Source organism: Dinoponera quadriceps, unplaced genomic scaffold, assembly GCF_001313825.1.
Source record: "Dinoponera quadriceps isolate SergipeBrazil2010 unplaced genomic scaffold, ASM131382v1 scaffold1782, whole genome shotgun sequence".
Lineage (NCBI taxonomy): Eukaryota > Metazoa > Arthropoda > Insecta > Hymenoptera > Formicidae > Dinoponera > Dinoponera quadriceps.
The window spans coordinates 2,339,901-2,365,518 of record NW_014555947.1 but is presented as its reverse complement, the minus strand read 5'-3'; the positions used below and the strand labels follow the sequence as shown (position 1 = coordinate 2,365,518).

At 43.3% G+C, this 25,618-nt stretch overlaps 1 protein-coding gene across 1 annotated transcript; it reads right to left on the bottom strand.

Moving 5' to 3' along the window:
• Positions 1–1,142: 1,142 nt before the first annotated feature.
• Positions 1,143–23,167, bottom strand: LOC106746000 (extensin). The gene is made up of 4 exons (XM_014622088.1): positions 23,006–23,167; positions 3,750–3,904; positions 2,345–3,575; positions 1,143–2,288 (listed from the first exon to the last, which is right to left on the bottom strand). The coding sequence occupies exons 1-4, from the start codon at positions 23,165–23,167 to the stop codon at positions 1,143–1,145; spliced, it is 2,694 nt and encodes an 897-aa protein (XP_014477574.1).
• Positions 23,168–25,618: the final 2,451 nt, after the last annotated feature.

Sequence of the window (25,618 nt, the reverse complement as noted above, 5' to 3'; positions counted from 1 at the left end):
GCTTACCGTTGACATGCTCGTCGACTCGTTTCACTTGGCCATTACCGAACCGTTCGATACGAATCGCGAGTAATTGACGGAGCTTGCCGGCGACGACGAGTGTTTTAGAAAACGAAAGGGCGAGATTAAGTTCGAACTCTCGACGAGATAGGTTTTTTTTTGTCTCTTCCTCTCTTTCTCTCTTCCGGTTTCTCGATGCGAAGCACGCGACGTTGCTCTATCGGCGCTTCCCACGCGACTAACGATCGCGCATTTCTCGGCTCGCTATTTTCACCACGGCTGGGGAAGATTCTATCAAGAGCGCGAGGAGATTTCCTTTGTTCGTGGGGGAGGCTCGTTACAGCGGTGTGGAAGGCGGACAGTTATGGGCTACTTACTTCGACGGCAAAGCCGGCCGCCACCGTCAGCTCGCGCTCACGCGAGGAAAATCTTCTCAGCCTCGCTACACCGCCGTTTCGGTGGCTGGTCCGCTAAATACGCGAGCTAACGCTCCATTTTTGTCGACTCGTGTAAAAGCGAGCTTCTTGTCGCGCGAACGCCTGCACACGTATGCGAGACGATGCGAAAGCAGAGTCGGACGTTTGAAATCAGGTGCTGGAGATAATAACGCCGAGTCGAGTCCTGTAGAAACTGATTGTAGAGATATTGACTGTAGTGCAACGTGAACCACGAGAGGAAATTAGTATTGTCCCTCGTAGGTTCGTCTCGGTTAGTCGATTTATTGAGATATCATATGTCTTAGAAGAGCGTAGAATCCCGTTATTACCGCGATCACGATTGGAATTATGAAGAAATGCCAACAAACATGCGGAAGACGCGATCCCGCGATTCTTTATTTTCTGAGAAGAAGGTGCAGGTACACAGGTGGTGTCTTTTCTCAAAACTTTTATTCCTTTCCCCGCGCTCGTTATACACGTGCAAAGGAACTCTCATGTCGTTGAGAATCCTCGTGACGTGTGGCGACAAATCGGTCGATGTTACATACAAAAAAGGCGATACTCTAAGCGTCCGGCGAGCGACTCGCCGTCTCGGCCCTTAAATAATAATCCTCACTAATGTTAATGTTACGCGTACTAATATTTAAGATTCACGATGTCGCTGATCGGTAAGACGCGTCGAGTCAGCCGCGTCACCGAGAACGCTCATCGTTTGCGGAAATCGAAGGGAATTTCGGGGATCGGGTAATAATAACCTTGAGTTGGTTTCGGCGTCGTGGGCGGCAGGGTCGGGGGTGGCGCTCGACTTCCTGTAGGCGACGGCGGAGTGGGTGTGCTGGGTGTGATCGAGTAAGTGGGTGTCGGCGGCGGTGGCGGCTTTATCGTGGGGTAGCTCGGCCTCGGGGTCGACGGCGGTAGATAAGGTGGAGGACGACTATGGGTCGTGGTCGGGGTGGTTGATTTGGAAGTGGATGGTCGAGGGGTCGTGGTGGTGGTTGGCGGTAGATAGGTTCCCGGGGTGGTGCTTTTTGGCGGTAGATAGGTTCCCGGGGTGGTGCTTTTTGGCGGTAGATAAGTGCCCGGGGTGGTGGAGAACGGTGGCCTGGTAGTCGGTGTCGAGTACGTGCTGGTTGGTGTCGAGTACCTGGTAGGTGGTGTCGAGTACCTGGTAGGTGGTGTCGAGTACGTGGTAGGTGGTGTTGAGTACCTGGTAGGTGGTGTCGAGTACGTGGTAGGTGGTGTTGAGTACCTGGTAGGTGGTGTCGAGTACCTGGTAGGTGGTGTCGAGTACCTGGTAGGTGGTGTCGTATACGTGGTGCGTTGTGTAGTGTTCGTAGGTGGAAGATAGGTTTGTGGTTGGGTCGTATACCTGATGGTTGGTGGAGTCACGGGCGGTGTATATTTCGTAGTGAATCGCGTTGTGACAGATGATCGTGTAGGAAATTCTGGCGGCAGATAAGTTGGCGCAGATGTCCGCGGAGGAATATACGGTGGTCCAGTTGGGGGTTGAAAGGGTGGAGGGATATAAGGAGGTCTAGTTGGAGGAGGTTGAGAAGGTGGTGGTATATATGGGGGTCTAGTTGGAGGTTGAGAGGGTGGAGGCACATATGGAGGTCTAGTTGGCGGTTGTGAGGGTGGAGGTACGTAAGGAGGTCTAGTTGGAGGGGGTGGAGGAACATAAGGAGGCCTAGTTGGAGGGGGTGGAGGAACATAAGGAGGTCTAGTTGGAGGAGGTTGAGAAGGTGGTGGTACATATGGGGGTCTAGTTGGAGGTTGAGAGGGTGGAGGTACATATGGAGGTCTAGTTGGCGGTTGCGAGGGTGGGNTGAGGGTGGAGGTACGTAAGGAGGTCTAGTTGGAGGGGGTGGAGGAACATAAGGAGGCCTAGTTGGAGGGGGTGGAGGAACATAAGGAGGTCTAGTTGGAGGAGGTTGAGAAGGTGGTGGTACATATGGGGGTCTAGTTGGAGGTTGAGAGGGTGGAGGTACATACGGAGGTCTAGTTGGAGGAACATAAGGAGGTCTAGTTGGGGGAGGTTGAGGTGGCGGCACATAAGGTGGACGTGTGGGGCGCTGAGGTGGAGGTGGAGTTCTAGGAGGCTGTGGTGGCGGAGGAATATAAGGCGGTCCTGTTTTCGGCGGCGGCGGTGGTACTCTTGTTGGCAATGTAAACGATTGGTCCGGAGTATAGTAAACATATCCTTCCTTTGGTGTGGTTCGTGTAAACGTGGTTCGTGTGGTTGGCAGTGTAAATGTAGTCCTTGAGGTTGTGTAACCGTTCGTTACGGTAGATATTCTAGGGGTTGTATAAGTATATCCATTCGTCACCGGTGGTGTCGTTCTTCTGGTAGTAGTAGTCGTTATAAACGGAGTTCTAGGGGTTGTATAAGTAGTAGTTCTCCTAGTAGTACTAGGCGTTATAAACGGAGTTCTAGGGGTTGTATAAGTAGTAGTTTTCCTAGTAGTAGTAGGCGTTATAAACGGAGTTATAGGGGTTGTATAAGTATATCCATTCGTCACCGGTGGTGTCGTTCTTCTGGTAGTACTAAGCGTTATAAACGGAGTTCTAGGGGTTGTATAAGTAGTAGTTCTCCTAGTAGTACTAGGCGTTATAAAAGGAGTTCTAGGGGTTGTATAAGTAGTAGTTCTCCTAGTAGTAGTAGGCGTTATAAACGGAGTTCTAGGTGTTGTATAAGTATATCCATTCGTCACCGGTGGTGTCGTTCTCCTGGTAGTAGTAGTTGTTATAAACGGAGTTCTAGGGGTTGTATAAGGAGTAGTTCTCCTGGTAGTAGTAGTCGTTATAAACGGAGTTCTAGGTGTTGTATAAGTATATCCATTCGTCACCGGTGGTGTCGTTCTCCTGGTAGTAGTAGTCGTTATAAACGGAGTTCTAGGGGTTGTATAAGGAGTAGTTCTCCTGGTAGTAGTAGTCGTTATAAACGGAGTTCTAGGGGTTGTATAAGGAGTAGTTCTCCTAGTAGTAGTCGTTATAAACGGAGTTCTAGGGGTTGTATATCCATCAGTCGGTGGCGTTCTTCTAGTAGTAGGCGTAATAAACGGAATTTTCGGACTTGTATAAATATATCCAGTGGTCACCGTGGGTGGCCTGACTGTTGCTAAACTCGTCCGTGACCCCCTGTGAATGTAATCATGTCTTATGAACACGTTCGAATTATGCTGGATTATTATACAAATCGAACGATAAATATTTGTTTACCGATAACAATTTCTTCGAACAATTTCAGTCGGATCATTCGTACTCTTGAAAAAATGGTTCTGAAATATTTTTAAAACATTCGATCATACTTACGAAGGGGGTAAAGTAAACGGTTTCGATGGGGGCTCATAGACGTAACCCTGGAACTGAGGGTTGTTCTCTATGGCACGTTTACTTCTTTCGCGACTCGCGTCCGCATGGCACGTGGACAGCACGGCCGCCAGAAAGGCCGCCCACAGCAGCTTCCACTGCAACAATGACAAATTCATCAATTCTGGGTAATATTAAATTGTTATAATCTTGCACCATCGTACACTTTCATTGTACAGTGTATGCATTACATTAAACGAAGACGCGTGCGTCAGCGTTTAACGTAACGAATATCGTTGTGAATACTTTTCACACAATTCTAATCGCTCAATCGTATTAACTCGCTGAGTTATTGAGGAATTGAAATTTCTATCCAGGTAATTTTTTCTCTGGAATTTTTTTTCCGCAACAATTAAGCCAAGCCATTCACGTACGCAATCGTAGTAGACCGAAGATCGCATCCGTGGGATAATCTCACGCTTCACCCACGGTGCTCTTACATAACGCGTCTCGGCCACGAGGCGCGCTGTATAATGCGCCGATGATCGTGATAGGTTCGCGAGCATGGATTATAGTATATCGTCTTTTCATTGATTAACCGACGTTCTACGGCACGATCACTACCAATTACTATAACGGTGCCTCCTTTTTTGACGGAGGATGAATGAGCGAGCACAAGAAGTCTCGCTCATCAACGCGTCCTTTATTTCAAGCGACAAAACGATCGTCGCCAACTGCTACTTTATTTGTTATACAATTTTGTGATTTTTACTGCTTGATTTATCCGACGATACCTATCTTTAATATTCAGATTTAACATACATCGTCGTCTGTTGTTATCGAATATTTTCGTGATTAATTTTCATCGTTCATGATCGGAAACCGCACGAGTAACTGAAAGATCGAAGGCCGCATCGTCTATCGAGAATACGCTTGCACCTTGCTCGCAGGTGCATCGCGATCTCGTTAGCGTGAAGGTATGTTCAGAGGGGCCTGAAAGTCATCCGAGGCTTCTGGCTGGCGAATTAAATCGCCATCGTAAACGTTCACGGCGGCATCGTCTTTGCGCGACGAGTGATGCTTCAGTCTCGCAGAAAACGTCCGGTGACCTTTAGCCGTATAATTTATATAGAAGGATGGCAGCGCCACGAGGAGAAGATAGGCCTCAGCTGGCGTATCCTGTTGGTGTGTGCGAAAGGTTTCTGCTGTATAAGTGTGCCGGAGAGCCGATTCGCGAGAGACGGCGATACAGATCGGCGGACTCAGGCGGAAAATCGCGCGTCCCGAAATCCACGTCCGCGTGAACGGATCATTTAATTCGTGCTCGATTTTTCTTCCAATCCAAATTTCAACGAGCACCATTTTCTTCGCGATGTTTTCTCGGCAACTTCGAAAGTTTTTTTTTTTCTAATATTATATATACGTCGCAATTTAAATAAAATAAAATCCCTAAGTGGAAAATTTCGGCCGTTTCGAGACGTTTTCGTCGAGAGGTAGATTTTGTTTTCTTTTTTTATATCGATCGAAATAAGTATGTGGTGCGCGGCATATGAAATTAAAGTTAATTATCTAAATAGGCGTCTCTAGGGTTGCATCTCCTAATGAGGAGCTTCGCGCGAATAAAGCTACCGGGCGGGCTCGAGTTTAACATTGACTTTCACGTCAATTGCGCAGCGTCCTTTTAATTGGCACATAGTTACGGGAACGCGTGGTGTTAGTTAACGCCGCAACGTATGATCGCAATGCAGTGTACATTATCATATTTACGGCTCGGACGTACCGTGCGCGTCGTAAAACCGTTGCAAAACTGCATAAGTGCAAGAAACGCAGGTACGTATCTGCCGACCGCTCGGGGCAGTGCGTAACAATGCGACGCGACGGACAAACGTGTAATTGCGCGAAATGGTGATGGGAACAATGGCGAAAAACGCGAGGGCGCGAAAAATCTCAATTCGGTAAATGATAGCCGACGCGCGAAACCGACGAGCACAATGGTCGATTTGAGTTCGGAGGCGAGAGTGGCTCGAATGCGCGGCTGCGACTTGCCGACTTGCGCAATTGCGCGAGGAAGCTTATTACGTTGCTAAAGCAAGAGATTAGCGCGCGACGAGCGTCATTGTATCGGGTAATTTCTGCACTTCTGCTTAGATGCGTATCCCGCCGTGTATCATCCGAGTCAATCGATTACGTCCATCAACTCGTCACTAACCCGCCTATCTCATCCCACCTCTGGCCTTTGCGGATGGATAGGTGCCTGCTATTTGCTTTGGACGGGTTCCTCCCCCGGCGTGTCATTGCGAGGACCCCCATTGTGCGAGAAAAACGACAAGAAGAGTTCGCTCGCGGCGACATAATAATTGCAGGCATTCTACGGTCACGCCGTTTTATCGAGTCAATGGCGCTGCCCACGTTCACGGATAGATTATCGCGCGTTCACGACAATTTATTAGCCGAGGAATTCAAAGCACTCCCGCGGGGAGCCCGCTTTTACGGCGCTTCGTATCTCAAGCGAACCGGTCGCGCGTCACATAAAGTCACCTAATATTTATGAATCGTCGCTCTTCTCGCTCAAATTGAATCTCACGCGTCGTGCTCGAAACGATCTTATGAAACGGATCCGTGATTCCTGCACGGCGAGGATTTCATAGTGAAAAATTACAGTGGGATTTTGTAACTGAAGAACATGTCGACATTCATGTCGCCTTTATCGTCCTTCAGTTTCATATTGGAGATACCCGCTTGGAGATAAAGAATTTGCTGGCGTAGCAAATTTTATGCCATCGCGGCAAAATTTATCAGTTGCTGTGTGGACGGCAAACCGGTTTGTTAAAAGTACTAATTACCGTTCGTTGAATAATCTTGTTGAATCTACAAATTATTATGCTGTAAGAACAAATAGTAAGTATAGAAAGACACAATATTAGTAAATATAGGAAAACATCATTTCGTTTCAACAGTAAATTAACGCGTCCCAGAGACAAATTCACTCAGCGAGATATTTTCTATCCTGGTGACAAAATTGTTTCTGCTCTAATTGCAGATAATTCGCTAATTTGGTTACGCAAAATTAAATTTTATCGCTGTCACAACGAATATACGATAGCAACCAATGGTTTTATTTAAAATTATTCTTTTTCGTGCATAAGTAATCAAACACTTCGAAATGGAGTACATTTAAAATTCTTTCGAAATAGCTCCTATTCTTTAATCAATGATATAATTAGTTAAGAATATTTTATTCAAACAGCACATTAAAAAATATTTATATACTACGCAGTTTAAGTAGCTCAGAAGGTCATAAAATAACAATAAAAGTCTTGTAAATATTTGATTACTTATGGGTACCTGCGTTGTTCACATACTAGGAATAGTGAAATCCCTAAATTATAAAATGTGTTACAAAATTAAATGTGTTACTTGGCAAGTGAAACCTATTGATATTTCATTCCTGCACTGTACTAGAAAATATGTTAAAAAAATGTATATGAGAAAAGCTGTCTAAAAATTTCTCTCAATGCACAGAAATGGTTCCGAGTGTTTCTCTCGCGACTTGAAATTCTCTCGCTCGCAAGTGACTCAGCGTAAGCTCACATCGCGAGACGGGCACGCGTCCATCGAAAGTGATCCAGGAGATATCCATGCAGAAAATGCCGCTATTATGTAAAAGAGAGGATTGTGTAGGAAGTGTCCAATAATAATGATACTGGTTTTATTGAGGCCAGCGTGCGAGTTCGCTTGGCGTCTCTCGGAAAATTACGCGGGTCGTGCAATTATGTAAAGGGATTCGGGCAGCATTCTTGTGAGGTGATCGCCTCGTCGAAGAAGCGCAAGAAGCAGCAGGTGCGATTTAGTGAGAAAGACTGCAACGTGACCCGGCTCTCTCGGCGCAAACATCCCTGCCGGGGTGGCGGATCGCCTTTGACGGAATCTGTGACGGGATTTATTTGCGAACCGCTCACCGTCGACGTGAATAATCATCCTTTTCTTGCGACTTTTCCTCTTGCACGGGACGCTCGAATGAAGGCTCCGCAGGAGCCACACGAGAAGAACACGAGTCGAGCAGCTCAGCTATTTCGTTTATTTAAATTTATCCTTTTCAAGGACATCGGCAAACATGTGCATACATTTAGATACATTCTGTTTACTTTTTTTTTTCAGTTCTCCAACATTGCCGATGAAATACAACGGACGTTACTGTGAATAAGTCTTCATGGCAAAAAGTTTCGCGAGAAAAAGAGAAATCTCGTAACTGACAGACGTCATATTAATGTCACTTTGAGATTAAATTATTTCCTTGTGATTTTAATCAATTCGTTCTTCAAGAAATTAAAATGCAACATAATGGCTCAGCTACTTCATTCATCGAAATTGTAACCTTTCAGATACTCGCGCACACATGTATACGTTGAATTTTTCTCTTTCAGTGCGAACAAGGTGCCGACAAGGTATAACAAATATTACTGCGTATACCGTAAATAAACATTCACCTGAAAATTTCACAGGGAAAAGAGAAATCTGGCGACGTGATTGACAGATGATCATATTTGTGTTACATTGAGATTAAATCATCTTCTTTGGATTTTAATCAACTTATCTGCAAAATGCAACACGGTGGGAGAGGACGAAATTGTTAATTTCGAAACTTTGATGCACGTTTCATCGCGTATTCGTGCGCGAGCGCTACTTTATGGCGAGCATTCGTGTCATCGAGCCGATAAGTGGGACAATTACTAGAGCATGTTGCAACTGCAAACACCTCGACTTGCACACGCGCTCGCGCGCGCTATTCTGTTTACCTAACGCCGCGCGAAGACCCATGTAAATGAAGTACAAACAATCGATCACTCTCGCGAAGCATCCTTTGAACGTCTCATTTATATTCGGAGAAAGTGAGAAATGCCACGAGCGATGCCACGCCAGCCGATAAGCGATGGGCCGGCCAGTGACGTTTTTCTCTGCCGAAGTCTCAGGTTGAAGAGGAACGCGCAAGGTGCAAAACGCGCGACTCTTGCGCAAGTATAAGAGTCCAGCGTTGAAATTTCTAATCACACGACTGTCGCTAATGGAAATACGCGGAAGAGTGCGCCGATGAATATTCGATAAAATCGCCTGGGTAATCATTCGAGTGGTAGAGTCGCTTTTGTGCGGCGCTCGTCGGGAAGATTGCGCGCCGGATAAATGAGCGGGTACGCGAATATGGAGGGTATCGTGAACGCGACTTCAGTAGAAAATGAATTTCTATTATAATCGGCGGTGTGCAATACGAAATAATTGGAAGCTCTTCTTGCACCGAGGAAAGTATTTGGTATTTGCGATATAATGGCGAAATAACTATATTCGAAATATTATTTTCGCAGTAAATGCCACTATACTGAGAGAAAAAGTATCTGAACGATGCAAAAATATTCATTTGATATGCACTAATAACGTATATATTTATTTATATTAACACGCATATTTTTTGCACCAAGAAAACAATTTTTTTATGGGAAGTAAATATATAGATTTTTTAAAACCGTAACATTTTCTCGTGAAAACAATTGTTTATTCTATAGACAAAAGAATTTAGTAAATATGTTATTGGTATCCGACGAGTAAATATTTTGTTTATTTTTAAAATACTTTGCGCTCAATATAATTTTGATGATAATATCTTTATGTGCTTTACATGCATATCATTACTATCATCTTTCTGTTAGAGCAAGGAAAACATCTCGTCAACGTCGAAAATGATTAATTTTAATAAGTTTAACCATTTTCTTTACTGTCAGCATATGTAATCTTGAAGTTTTACGAACCATTATTCGAGTTTCATTTGAAGAAGTATATTTTATAGCGTTTATGACTTTCAAGAAAAGAGACACCTGCGCTAGGCACTCATCCAGATACTCCCGTCGGATTCATTGTAAATTAATGAACTTCGCTATGAAGTAAATGTCAAGGATCGGCGAATTCGTCGCGCAAAACAATCATCGTCTGCTATTAATATTTCGGATGACATTTATACACGCCGGGGCGCTTAGCAATAAAGCGTTTCTCGGTAATGTTTACGACGCTGGTCGGTAGTCGGGTCGTACATTTTGTAATATTGGATTACCGAGCCGATATTACCATTAATAAACGCATTACTCACCAGCGGAATATTAATCGCTAAAAAGGCGCGGTATTAAAAGAGGGACTCGGCGAAGTTGATGGACATCATCGTGTAACCGTACGGCCGTTTGTAACAGGTGGTTCATGAAGTTGTCTCATTAGTATTCGTCTCTCTATCGCAAGCGGATTATGAAAATAGGCAACGTAACGAACGACTACAGCATGCGATAAGACAAAAAAAAAGGAAAATAGAAGAGAGAAAAGGGCGCGTCCAGCGAGATTCACCCTTACGATCCCACTTTCTTTTCTGAGGAATTTCAAATATATATATATATATATATGTTGTCGTCATGTTGAAAAACAAGTTAAACAGATGCTAACATAAAATAAATAATGTTGTAAGTCGAAAATAAATGAAATAAAATAAGTTAAACAATGTCGATATAAAATAGAGTAATAAGTTGAAAATAAATTTCTCCATTCAACTTATTGTATATTTGACTCAACGGGCTCGAAAGGATCAATATTCAGTTAACATGTTTCATGTAGTCGCAAAAATGTAAATGAGCGGTTGCAATTGCTCCTCATGTTCTTATGTAACCGAATTTTTCTTTTTTCTTTTAATCAGACATGAAATTTCACCACCGGAGAGCAGCACACGGGTGAAAAAAAAAATCTATAGACATATATATATTTCACAATTCGCCACGGACATTCAGAGCAACGCTGTGTTCGAAGCGAACGTTTCGCAAGGCGATGCATCCTCGAGGGAGAGAGAGACAGGTAAAACAGGTGCCATAATTCGCGAATGACACTGGGAGAGAGAGGCCCGCGGCTGGAGATGATGCGAATTCGCGCTGCACTCTCTCGACGAACATTGCGCCGTGGAGAAAGCAATTCGCCACGTTCGGTTCGACGGACAACGTTCTTAGCAAAACAGGCTTAATCAGCGTGGGGTGCGTACGTTCAACGGGTAAGCGGCCGGGTCAACCATATAAGGTGCAAATATAGTTTCTTGCGTAATACATGTGAACGTTCGCGGTTACGTGTTGGATGTTATTAAAGAGACGCTTAGAGACGCGCAAACGCGCTTTCTAATTATCTCGCTCTACAATGATAGCGTCCTATGACCGCGATGTCTATCGATCATATTTTATTTCGAGACGGAAAGTGAGCAAAAAGTCATGATGTTAAAACATCAGCACATCGACACATTTTGCGCCTAACCCTATATGAGATAAAATGTATATTACAATTATAATGAAAAAAATATTGATCATACTTTTTAATCTCGATGAACTTACTTGTGTGATGAAAATTTTAATATTTCCTTTACAGTTTCAAAAGATCAGAAAAAACTGATTTTCTTTCTCAACTTTTCTGCAGATTTCTTCGGTTTCTGTCCCAAGGATAGGAAAATTCGTTTAGAACAATTCATGTATGTTCGATTAAAATTTACATTTCCTTTTTTTCGTAAAGAAGATACGAAACTCGCGGAAATTCGCGGAAGAATTCGGAAAAGAAACTTCATTTTTTCGAATCTTTATAATTAATTATAATTCCCTTATTAACTTTCTTTAATATTTCCTTATGATATTCTTTCGTTTTATTAACGAAAAACAATAATAGATAAGGTGATGGGCGGGGAGACGTTTTGTATTGCTCATCAGTGGCGCATTATCATGCAGTCAAGAAAAGAATGGAAAGTCTTTTAATTGCACCTGCTTATCGCATGCTGCGACTCACCGCTACTCTCCGAGTCCTCAGAGTCACGTCTCTATCGTTGGAAGAATAAAGCGGCTCGGGAAGAGCAAAGAACCATTGTCGCGGACGCCGACAAAAGTCTCGGTCATGTTGTGTGGCGTTTTCGCTGTTTAACATGACACTGGTGCATTCTCTCCGGCCGCGTGCTACGTGTCGAGCGGAAAACTCATGCCTTCGCTTTTCAACTCCATGACATTTCTCCGTGCCGTGCGTATTACGTTGCCTGAGAGAAGACGCGTCAACGCATTCATCCATTCGCCGCTCGATGGACTCGCGATGGAAAATAACGTCGCTTCTCCGCATAATTTTACCACAACAAAGCTGCGAAGAGACTGATTACAAGTCAAGTCCGAGTTGAATTATCAGGTTGAGTTTAAATTAGGACTGTTAATCTTCAACAATTTTGAAGTTTCGAAGCTTCGAAGAATTCGAAGGAAACTTCGAAACTTCGAATAATGAACACCGAAACTTCGATATCTCCGAAGATTCGACATTCGAATGTCGAAGCCTCCGAAAGAAAACTTTAACCCTAATTTAAATCGAAAGCCACCGCGCGAACGTAATCCGGCATTTACGAATGTGTGTGAAATTTGAGGTCGGACAATAATGAAATCTGACATGAATCTTGATTAAATTCTATCGCGTCGGCCGCCAATTTTCATGATTCGCAGTTAATCGGCTACCTAGACTTTATCCTCGAGGTTCCCCGAAATGCTCCTCTGATTAATGACCCGGACGGAAGCCGGTAAGGCCACGGCGGTTTCGCTCCGCGAGTTTGCGTGGGATAACGGCATATATAATTAAGAGAAGAGGCCACCGCATCTTGAGGCAAATTCGTATCGAGCCGAAAAGGTGGAAGTTCGCGATGTGCGTCCGATGATGGAACGCATTATAATTATATTGCGCAATTGGGAGGCCCGGCGACCTCGCGATCTTGCTGTCCTGTCTCGCAGGGGGAAATACGCGGTGGCGTCGAGCGGGGAACGAGGAGCAGAGAGAAAAAGGACAGCCAGATATTTATCATTATTACGAAAGGACGGCTCATCTTGAAATTTACCAACCAATTTGGCCCCGTGCGCGCGATTGCATCATCGAAAATACCACGACGGTGCCCGTTCACGCTCGTTCGATTGATCGGCATGAATGCGAGTGTGAATGCGAAGCGTAACAAAAAAACTTGTACGGTGGCCGATAACACTGGTCAACAAATTTCGTGTCATTAATTGTATCCTCTTTGAATTTTGGCCTTTTTTATTTATGTTTATATGTTGAAATACAAAGTGGCAATTAATAAAATTGTATAGATATGGTTCAAGGCAAATTGCACCGGCAAATTATGGTTCAAGAAATATTGGCTATATTTTAGTTTTTTATAAATTAATAAAATATAAAGTATGAAAATAAAACAACGGGATATATTTTTATATAATTTCTTGTTTTTATTTCTCATATATATATTTTATGTTTTATACAGAAAAACTAAAATTCATTTTAAATATTATATTATTAGACGCCTTTAAGGAAAGCTATCACTATATCAAAGGAAATTAAAGCAAAAATTAACTAGAATTGATTTAAATCCAAAATACAATTTTTGTGCTGACCAGTGTAACCGCTGCTACTGAAAATCGCCGGCGACACCTTAGCGCTTATGTCATATCGTCATGCCTTCTTTTGCGCGACACGCGTGCAAATTGTGAGTCACGCGTGAATTGCAAGACGGTGGCGTCTCGAGGGGGTCTTAATCTCGTATTTGGGGTCTGTCAATGGGCCGGCCGGGTGTTTTGATACTGACAGATAGCAGGTGGAAAAAGGAATCGCTTTCTACGCTGTTCGTGTAACGCTGCTTTGCATCTCTTTCGTAATAATCGGGGATCGGGGATCGCACGTACGAAGATGCTACATTACGCGCCCGATAGTGCCCAGGTCGCTTCCTCTCATTCAAATCGCGACGTAAAAGTAACGGAGTTATGTCACCGTCTGCTGGTCGGGCCGGTATTTTAAACACGGGCTAATTTCAAGTTACAGGTATGCCTGCGTTCTCAGGCGTTGTCTCCGAGTGTTGTGATGTTATATCGGAAGAAAAACTATCTAAAATACGAAGAATATTTATTCCGTATAATGACTATAAACTAATGACATATTTATTTGTGCTGATATATATTTTTCATGATGAAAAAATGTTTTTAAGTGAGAAATTATATATTTTTCTAAAATATATTTTCTTGATAAAGGAATTGTTTATTCCGTTTGGTTAAAAAAATGTAGATTTGAACAAATATATTATTTATATCTACCGAATAAAAGAGTATTTGTTACTTTTCAGTTTATTTTTTAGATATTTTTCCTCTCAGTGTATGCTCAAATAAACAAGACCATACATGGTGGCTCGCGAGACGGTGAACTTTCTACGTGCGCTGTTCGTCGTGCTGAAAAACGGCGAAGAGCCGCAAGGAACGCGATTGCAATACGATAAAATACGACAAAATGTCGCAACTTGGGGAGGGGGGGATTAATATCGCGTTGTGGACGACCCAAATACTTACGAAGTGCCGAAAGTCGCGAAACGTTTGATTGCGAAATCCCGTTCGAAAATTATTCCCCCTTCTCCCGTCCCTTCCAAATTTGTATGAGATTAATGATACGAATCTCTCGGCCGAGTTGCTAAACGTGACGATTTCGACGATAGTTTCGGGCGTTTATCTCGCGCGGATCATCTTCTCTCGTGAAATTTCCGTTACGCAACCTGCAACATTCACTTTTGCAATTTTGGGGATAAATAATTGTTGCTTTCAAGGTCGCCTCACGGCAGCCTTGCAGATGACTCGGAGGACTCCATCGACGATCGATAAATTCTGATAATGTCGGATTAGCGGAAACACCGTGAATTTTATCGACCATTTCTCCTGACAACTGCAAATTAATCAAGATCCACATGCCGAACGATGCGAAATCGTACTTAGCGGAACGTTTGCGTAAGACGCGTCGGTACCGTGCGATTTCAAGCGAACGTGTCGTGAGAGTGTGAAAAGCGCATTTACTTACAAATCGTCACGAAGGTACGAAATTACATCGAGGCTTCTGTCGCGTTAGCGAAAGCTGTCAAAATAATAGCGGTATTTCTATGTTAAACACGTTATTTAGCATCGTCAGGATGCAAGGTGTCGAGCCGTAAATTTGGCCGCGTCATTGATTTCGAAATCTTCGCCGTTTGGTACGTGCTGCAAGAACTTTTATTAAATCGTGCGATTATTTATCGGCGATTTATTCATCAAGACGATCAATCGCGCAATCCGTGTGAAGAAAGGATTAGTCTCATTACCGTGTAACGATTAGTTAATAAACTCTGTCGAAACAATCGATGGATTACGTAATGGGTAATTTGATTCTTCGGAAAAAGGGAACTGGAATTTTATGGTTAGGAACGAAAGATTCTGGATCGAGCTTTCGAGTTGAGGGCTCCTAAGCTCTCAAGTTGATCGCAAATTCCATCGTAATATTTAAGTGTTTCCATCCGCAATAATGCCAAGTATGACTTTATTAAAATATTCGAAGATCAAATATATTCGGTTGTGTAATAAGTTCGGATTTTCCAGAGAATGAAAAGCATACATTTTTATGTAGTTATAGTTTTATTCACGAAAGGAAAAATAATAGAGAATGATAGATTAAAACGGAGCATACATTGTTTCATAAAACTTCAACGATACAAAAACAAAGTTGTTTCATCTTGCCCGAAAAATCACTTATTGCACAACCCAATAATTTTGCAGATGCAAACTGAGGGAAAGATCATCAGTTGAAAAGGTGTCTGAGCACGCGAACCGAGTTATGGAATGTCAGTTGACGCCGTCGCAGTGCTCATCCTTCGTTATTCATAACGCGTGTCAGCCCCGATGGGCCGACGATCGAAGACAAATCGTTTCGCGGTGGCAACCGAACTCGCGCAAAACGCACGACACCGAATCGAATCGCCGGCCTGACGATCCATCATTCTGTCAACGGACCATAATCCGGAGATTCCTTCACCTCGCGGGATCTGCCGGTGCGATTTGTTTGCGTAACACGACAAGCACATGCTTCGGTAATAATTGCAACATTTTTGCGAACCACCAACGACGCGCAGTCATTGACATTAGACACCGGACAAGTGTCAGGCGGCTAACGAATGGGTGAAAGTTACGATTGTGCTGCAAGTGTTGCAAGGCGGTCAATTAATACCGTATTAACACCGATCGATCGATCGTTATAATTTGATACATGCGTCGAGAGGTCTAATAGCATCGTAATTTATTCATTACGACTTAATCTTCGTGATATGTGATCTTCGTGATACATGATACGACGGATCGGATATTTTATTCATTTCCGTGATGTTTGATTGTACAACTTTACTAATAATTTACTTTTCCACATATCTCTCTTGCAATTTACATCTTACAATATCTACAATTATTTTTCCGAAGAAAATGCACATACAGAGGAAACAAATTATCGTACGTAGAGGAGCAATTGCTCAGTTTGTTTTTCTTTTTTAAGTAATGACTATTTTAAACAAAGAATGTTTTCTCGATATTAGCGATAAAATATTGGAATAACTCACTATCGTTTACTCAAGAGAAGAATTTGTTGGTTTTTCAAGAATATTGTAAACCTTATCGAAGAAAAGTTAAATTTCGTTACTTAGAATAAGTAAACTAAAGTTTGATATTTATATTATCAACATATTTTGAATTAATTCACTCGAGCTTCGAATTGATTTTGACTACGTGTAAATGAATATCCCAATCGATTAGAACGACACTGTTCTTATGACGGTGGAATAAATCAGATGCACTTCAATTTCAAAAGAAGATGTTTACTCGACGATTCAGAGCGGCGAATTCACCCTATACGAGTGAAGAATCGAATTCGAGTGACTTGCCTGTCTCTCTACTGTTCGAAGTTTTCCACTTCAAAAAACTGAAAGAGCGCTAAATTACGTTGCAAAAAAAGATGCACGGTTTTGTGCAGCCGTCGTAACATGGCGCGTCGCAACGGTCCTGATACTCCTCGCAACGTGGAAACCTTTCGCGCGAGGCTCGCGTCGCAATTATACAGTTGACGATTGGATATGCGTTTCCATTATCTCGCGCATTACATGCTGATGAGTGTCACGGATAAGTACGACGCACGGCATATGGAATTGTGCCAATGACATAGGGAGTTCAAATATCCCTATTATGCGATCGGCTCTCCTTTGAAGCCGACTCGCGAGCCGAGAGTCTCAATTATATTCGTCATGTTCGGGCGTTGAAATCACCGCGTGCGAGAAGAGCGAGCGCGACGTTTTGAATTGAACAGACACCCAGAAATGCGTCGAGGTCTCCGCGTTTCGCATATTGCAAAGCCGGTGGTCCCGTGCGATCTGCATAGGATGTGTTGCGACGCGAACGCGCGCGTATGCGAAAGACAGAGAGGCTTGTATCGTTGTATCGGCCTATTCGCTAAAGATGCGATGTATTACGCCACGAGATCCTCGGGACTCCTAATGGCAATCGAGCGAATCGAGAAGCGTTCGATGCCGTGCGATTTTTTACATTAGAAGCGAGCGCGAGTGACCTTTGCCGGGCGAGGACTCAACTTCTTCGTTACGTGATCGGCCGAGCGTTCTCGTTTTAATTCACGCATTTAGCAAGAATAGGCGTTTCACTTCGGCCCGTGATGTGGAATCTGCCGCGCGACGAGAGGCAGGGGGCTTACATAAACCGTTAATGAGCGAGCGCGATTTTTTTCTTCCACCCGCAATCACGACCGCGACGTCGTCGGCTTGCGTTAGAGTTAATTTACAAACGAGCCGGCCGTTGCGAAATATGTATGTGTATGTTCTGTGGGAGAAGATCGATGCGTTTTGCGCTTTCGTGGAATGAGTCCTCGGCGACCGCGTTGCGGGTGGAGAGGACGACACCGCGTGCGCGGAGATTTTTGTGGAAGTAAATGTGAACAAGTTGGAGAATTTCTCGGCTCAGCCAGGGGAGTTCTTTCAAAATTTTATTCATTCAGATAGTCTTACGGGAGGGAGAGAGAGAGATGCACCAGTCGTGTTTAGCGAGTTCTTAAATATTCGTTCGTATACGATGACTCACTCGGTCAGATTCTGTGATCTTCTAATGGTAACCACGTTGATTTTAAAGGTTGAACGCAGGTGTAACACAGTAGCTGCGTGACAAGTGGATGATTGACGAGAGCGATATCGCTGCTGAGAGTTACAGATTGGGAAGTAAACAGCATTGAAGTTCTTCGAATATTCGGCCGTAGAGAAATTTTTCAAGCCGATCAGAGAACGATGATTTAAATCATTATTTCTACGAGAGGATAATAATATAAACAAAATGTCGTATATGCCAAGAATTTCATTCATTTTCACTAAGACATTAATTTGTAGCCACCTTCCAACATCGAGCGGACTCTGCACATTAAACAATTTTACATAAAAAACGGTTCACTGAAATTTTTGTGTTACTTTAACAAGGTGAATATATCAATTTAACTTATATTTGTGTATTTTTGACTCTAATGGCAAAGTGGGTTTTCAAAATGTGTTTTCCAAAGCGTTTTACTGCAATTATTTAAAGTCAGTTAGTAAATTTCATTGTATTTTTTTTTATCTATGAATAAACAGGGTAGAAGTTCCATGTTATTATTCAATTTTTTTGTACATTAATTAGATGAAAAATGAACAAAATAGAACATCAGTTAAGTCCGATTTCAACCTTACGATTAGAATAGAGGAATATTAGCATATTCCCCATATTAAAGTAACATAGAAATTTCAATGGAGCGTTTTTAACATAAAATTCTTTATTGTGATAATATAAATTTTTATATTAACTTTCCAATACTCTCAATGATACTTCGTTGACATTATCTTCCCGCAAAAATAATGATTCGCGATTACCATACTATGCGACTCTTATTGGCCTGAAAAATTCTTTTGTTACAAAACAAACATAAAGATTTCTTTACAATATTGCAAATGTCTTCCTTCTTGTTATTTATGTTTTCGATCTTGAGATAGGTAGGTCATTTTTCAGACGTCTCTTTTCTGTGAGATAAGTAGGAAATTTCTTAAAAGAGTTTCGGAAAGCACGTGGCTGCTCGACGAGGCGGATTTGAAGAGCAATGGCGATGACCTCTAACATTTGCTGCAGCGAGCTCGCGTCCGTTGATTTCCACGAGAAGAAGGTGCGCGCGAGGACTTGCCGAGGCCGGGCGAAAATGCCGTTTTGCAGAAAGGAAAGCGCACGTGAGCGCGACATTCGAAAATCGTAGGCGCGCGGGGGCGACCGTCCTTCTCGCGAGAGTGTGTGCGGAATAAATTATCGCCGATGCAAACCGCGCCGCTGCAATTCTACCGAGTTCGGCACTTTCTACCGTGGATTCTCCATCCAAGTCGCGCGTCCCGGAATCACGTCTTTGAAGTACAGAACATTTTGTGAAAAAAAAATATACACATATATAACGATAGCAAGGAAACGTCCGGCAAACTTTTCGAAACTAAGAGAAAAACTTTTCCCTTCGTCAGAAAAGTGGGGAAAAAATTGTAAGAATCACGAATTGAATCTCACAAATTATTTCTCGCGATCGAAGGAGTAAAACGAGACTTAATTTTATTTTTCGAAGGGATCTTCACTTAATAACAAGTAGAAATGTTTCCGAAATTAAAAGAAAAAGTTTTCCCTTTGCTGGAAAATTAAGTAAAATTTAACAGCGTCTGGGACTGAGTCTCTCCGATGAAGCCTCGATCGAAGGAATAACATGAGGCTTTACTTCATACCTTTCAAAGGGATTTTCGTTTGAACAATGAACAGGAATGTGTGAAAACCGCAGCAGAAACCGCGTTATATTGAATTTCCATCGAGGAGAAGCCGACGCCACTTTGCTGTCATTATATAAGTTTCCCAAGCATCGTTAGCACCTTTGCAAACGCGACAACAGGACCATCGTCATTGCCGCTTTTTATTTACTTCCCCGCTTTTCCGCGTGCGCGAGACGCGACGTTATCGCGGTGCGTTTCTCACGGGAAGATGCAAGGATCTCCGAGGACGTACCTCGGGGCGCACCCCCAGCGCGGGAAGGCACGACGAACTGTACGATTTTTCACCAGCTTGTTCACTTGGTCTCACTTTTCCAAACACTCTCCGCAGGAATCGGGACTCCCCGTTCGCGCGCTGAACGCACCAACCCTCCCCGAGGCCGTCGCCTAATTCTGTCCTCTCACGACACTTTGTATTCACGATTCGTGATGCACTGCTACTTACCATGATTCGATCGTCGCCTTAATCACTGATGAGAAAGACCGAGGTAAAAAAAAAGAAAGAAAAAGGAGAACAGACACTCTAAAACGGACACATGCCTCGCGCGGGAGAGCTCGAGCGTCCCGGGAGGTGATTTCTTCGTCTGCGGGCAACGTGGAGGGCATTTATAGGATTCACCCGATTGCTCGGTGGAGGGGGGGGAGACGTTCGGTCCATGACGATTATCGCCAAGAGAGACGTACGCGGGAAGATGCTGTAATTCTTCTTCTTCTTCTTCTTCTTCTTCTCTCACGCACGCACGCAGGTGGGGAGGTTGTCGGCTTGGAAAGGCTCTCGGAGGGAGCGGGAGAGAGCAAGCGAGAAAGGTAGAGGGAGGAAGAGAGAGAGAGAAAGAGATAGTGATGAGGAAAGTGAGAGTGGGAATCTCTCGCCGCGAAGAAGGACGGAGCCAGCCGCGGTCTTCCAAAGGTCCGCGGCGGATGTTGAATGGCGATCGCGAAGGACTCCGTATATTCGTCCCTGATCCGACGAACGTCCGGGGACGATGATTTCGCGCGAGACTCAAGGATACGGCAAGATCGAAAGGGAGAAGAATGTTGCCCGGATCGCCCGGCTGGTGCATATCTCGTGAACCACGCAGGGTTCGACGGCGGCGTGATGAATGGCGTCTCGTTGAAACGAGCTTACGGCGATGTCGTTATTTCGGTGGAAGACAGGTGGTCGGGGGAGGACAGGGGATGTCGTGGCGCGATGATTTATACCGCGTTACGATAAATGAGTAAAAGCACACGACCGCCGGCGTGAGGCTGACTGATATTGATATTGAACAGCGCAACAGCGTGATGTAACAGCGTCACGCCGGGAATCGATTTTCACATACCGATGGATTCTGGAAATTACCGCATGCTGTGATTTTTACAGCGGCCAAAATCTTTCAAAAGTAACGTGAAAATTGATTTTTTTTTATTATGAAATTTAACCGAAGGGAGAATTAAAATTTTTCAACAACTTAAAATTCGAAAATTTACCTTTACCAAAAAGTTTGAATTTTAATAAAAATGTTTATTAAAGAAAAAGTTTTTGAATTTTACATTGTTAAAAAATGCAAATCTTTAAACTCTAAGTTGTTAACAAACACAGAGTTAGAGTATATTTTTTGTAAAAAAATTCAAATTTTTGTCCTCGCTCGCTGTTAAAAACAAATGGGAATAAGTGATTGGACCAAAACGGATCGAATAAGGTGGGAGACAACAATGTATCGTTTATTCACAGTGAAGATTGAAGATGAAACTTTTGCAAGAGCTTTTGTACGTGTGTCTTCGCACCCGTTATCGGACTCGATCGAATCCGCGTTACCGATTGCACAAGACGAGCTCAACCGAACGTTGTACAACTCACAGTCTATTACAACGACGTTACAATGACGTGACGTGGCGCCTTCAGCATTCTCTTACACGGGAGAATGCTGAGGAACTCGCCCCGCTGAGACATTCCACGCTGTGGCGTCCAAATGAGCGTGTTACCAAAACGGTGTTGACGCACGTTACCGAAATGCCAACGGGACCAGTTTAGTCTCTCTCATTCCCGCTTAGCCGTGCAATTAAGCAACGGAGCCACGGCCACGCCGATAAATCTCGATCCGGCAGTTAAGGCGATTCCAAACTCCACGCGCGACACTTCATCGTAAATTTCTAATGCGGCGACTGAAAGTGACGCCAAAACGACGACCGGCCGGTCGTCCGGGATAACTCTGATACACTTTCGCTATCGAAAACGTCGCGGAAGAAAATATTTTATTGGCACAGCAAGTTTTTCAGTTATTATGCGGACAGCAAAAAATATATATTACAAGGAAAAAATAATTTTGCTATCGGAGCAAAACGTTTAGTTGACCTAACTAAATTATTTTTCTGTTAATATATCTAGCAAATAGCAATTAATATTCCTAACAAATCTTTTTACCGCTCAAACAGATCTCTTTTGCTATCCGTATAGTAACTGACAAATTTCCTGTTCCAGCAAAATATTTCTGTCCGTGATCCCATTCACTGTTCGATCGTGTGCGCGGCTGAATTCTATCGTCCGTCGGTTCTCTTAGACGAACGCGCCGGTGTAATACAGAAGACAAATTTAATCATCGTCGTAAAGCAAGGGTGACGGAGTGAGCGAGCACCCGGCGAGCCTCACGATGGACCGTGCCGTGTATTTTTGCGGCTCGTGTATTTTGATATTGTTGACATTTAATATTGCACAACCGCGCTATGAACTGTCGGTGATGTAACACTAATCGATTTACGGCCGCCAGTCAGACGAAAGCTGTTACTTGAATTTCGGCATTCGCGTCTGGCTAATTTCGTCCGTCGTAAAGATAATAGGATGGTAACTGCCGGCTGCTTGGCTATGATGCGCTCGTTAATTCGGGATTATCTAATACGTCCACTTTGGGGACCCATCCTTAAATGCTCCTTCGAACTTTTTTCACGGGCTAATTATATGACGCAACAAAATTCCACCGATATCAGTACTTATTGAAGTAATAATATTATAGTTTTGGAGGTTTGAAAAAAATCCAGTTTTTTCTCATCTTTCCGTGGATTTTTTCGGTTTCTTATATCTTTTTTATAGAAAAGAGTAAACGTGGTAGATTTTAATCGAACACGCGTGAATTTTTCCGAACGAATTTTTCTATTCTTGGGACAGAAGCCGAAGGCACCGCGGAAAAATGGGAAAACTGTTTTTCTTTCGAGCTTTCAAAGCTATAAATAATAACGATAATAATAATAATAATAATATCATACTGCTGATTTCACGATCGATCGGATTGCCGAAATTCGGGAGACTCCGCAAGATTTTTCGTTACCGGGAAGAAAAGCCGACAGGTTTTCGTTGCGCAAGAGAGCGCCGCGTTAACATCCACTCTCTCGAATCCTGCAAATCCTGCTCGTCGAGCCTGACTAGGTACAATGAAGACGCTCAACAATCGACATCAGGTCATCGTAAACATTACACGACGGGCTCCGTCGTCAGCTTGCATTGCGCCGCGCGAATTGCAGCGCGCCAGTCGACCGGCCGACGCTACCGTGGGGTCCAATAAAAGTTTAGTACCAATGACGCGCATACTATTACTAACGGTAAGCACCTGAGCAATTTGCTAACGGGTGAGAGAACAGTAGCAGAGAAATCTTCGGTCTCCGGTGTATTTCGCGCTTCATTCCGAAGCGGTGGTGGCTTGATCGCCACCGAGTTCTTCAAGTCATAAATCACCATCGTCCGTGTATGGTTTGCGACATACCATGATTTCGGAGGATGTAATCAGCGAAAGTGCACAAGAAAATATGAAATAATTTGTAGAAATGTACGAAGAGGTACGAAATGCTTTTTTCATCATTTTTAATAATTTTTTTCACCAATCAACATTCACCAGCAATATTATAGTTGACGGTATACCGTGATTCCGGAGGATATACGATTCGTTAGAAATATATAAAAAAATATGGAATAATTTGTAAAAATGTACGAAAAAGCACGAAATAATTTTTCCGAAGATGACATGCCATGGGCCACATTGTACATGCCGGCGACATCAAATATAATGAAATATCGTTGAGTAATCGTCTCTTTCCAGTATGCGTGCATAATCACCGCGCTAATTACCGCAGCTAAATTAATCACTATCATGTAATTATTGTGACTTTTAGATTAATTAATAATTCCGATGCACCCGCACGGAGGTAGCCAGAGTCCATCGACGAATTCTTCGAGCCTTCGCAGGCGTCTCGTTCGCGCGGAATGCTGTAACCCTAATCACACGAGAATATGATTAGTTTGACGATGCTGTTTGTACGTCTTTTCACTGTCGCTTTTTTTTCCTCCGCTGTCAATATAGTTTATAATGGTTTGCGACATCGACGAAGAGAGCGCGAAGTTTAATAGAAATCGGAGACGGACGTTCCGCGTATTATCTCCAGATTTATCATCACGATATTCCATTCGAATATGAAACGTCGAAGAACGTGCTTGACATTTCGAAGTTTTACACGCTCGTGTTCTGCAATCGGGCTCAACTCATTTTTTCTTCCGAGGAATTTCAGATATGTGCATGTTGTTTCATGTGAAAAAAGTAAGTTTCAAACAATGTTAAAACCAAATAAGTTTTCGAACTTACCGTAAACTTTTTTTATTAATTAAAATACGCGATCGATTCATTGATATTCAAAATATCCACGTTAGGCACGAACGATGAGTTCTTGGAAAGTTTAATGAAGCTCTAATGCGAGCGGAATAAACATGATCGCGAAAAAGGATCTCATCCGGTCGGCTCGGTGCGTGAGAAATTTCTTTGCGATCGCGCGAGTCAGCTCGCCACGCGCGATGATTTCAGACGCGTGGGCGCCCATTGTACGTGGGAAAAAAACTCAGTTCGCGATTTCCACCTACTGAATTTCCCCCGAATCTCGAGAACTCGCGCGCGGCCAATTAATAACGCTAGTTTATTGTCAAAAATCTTTAAGAAACACCTTGTCTAGTTGAAAATAATGAAAAAAATTTTTCGCAAACTATTGTAATTAACTTATTGAGTGCTACGGACGCAACGTAATAAATAAAGGTACGTAACGCACGCAAAATATAAATAAGCGAGGAGAGTATTCTTCGGATGTCTTGTATCGACAGCCGCAGGTGCGCAGAACTCGCGGCTCTCTCGCTTCTTCGTTCCCACTGTATATTTAAGGTTCCGTGCATAATCCTAGAAAGGTCGAAATCATGGTTGGCGTGACCTTAGATCATCGCTGCGGGCCATCGTCAGGACCAATTAAGAGACGGTCCCGCCGGGAGCGGCGAAATCGACCGATGCACTTCTTTCGCGCGTCTGAGCCGTAATGCTCTTATCGATTTGACCGCGAACACAGTAGATAACTCACGGGACACCGCAATTATCTATGAATGAAGTTCGTTTGGCTCTCGTGAGGCTAACCTTTCGTTTAGTATTTAGTTCTCCACTGAATGAAGGGGCTCGACACAACAACCGCAGAAAAGGTCGTGATCGCATCCCGTGCGACCTTCGCCGGCTGTTTCTACCGGATAAGATGTCGGAGAGATACTCGGAGAGAGACAAGACCAATGGAAAACTCGAATTTTTTCAATGACCAGCCATCTCCTCGGTCGCTACATGATCCCGCGTTCATTGAAACTCGAGAATTTCCGAACGAAAAATTAATTAAAAAATAAAACGAACTTTTGCATCAACTCAATATTGATTAGAAAACGAGATATTTGTTGGAAACGGTATTTGTTAACAAACACAAATTCTGTTTAAAATATACTTTTCTATACCAGTCTTGGTCTTTGGACGACACCGTTCTCACCCACGATCAGGATGCGTTTATTCGTCTGATGCAACGGGTGTAGCGAGGATTTACGATGCGTGAGCGACTGATGCACTGATAAAAAGCGATTCGATACCATGAACGCTTCATTACCATCGGTTATCTTGGCCGTATTCACGAAGATTAATGGACAAATCAATAAATTAAACGAGCTTTTCGTTTTCGTAATCTGTCTAATGTCACTTCTTATTAGTGTCGAAAATTTCGATAAACTTGGATTCTTAATTGCAATTTGAGGAAAGATACGTTGCAAATGGAAAAGTTCACGACGTTTCGCGATACGTTCTTATGTCTCTTCGGTTGTTCGTGGAAAGGATCTAAAATGAAATACTCT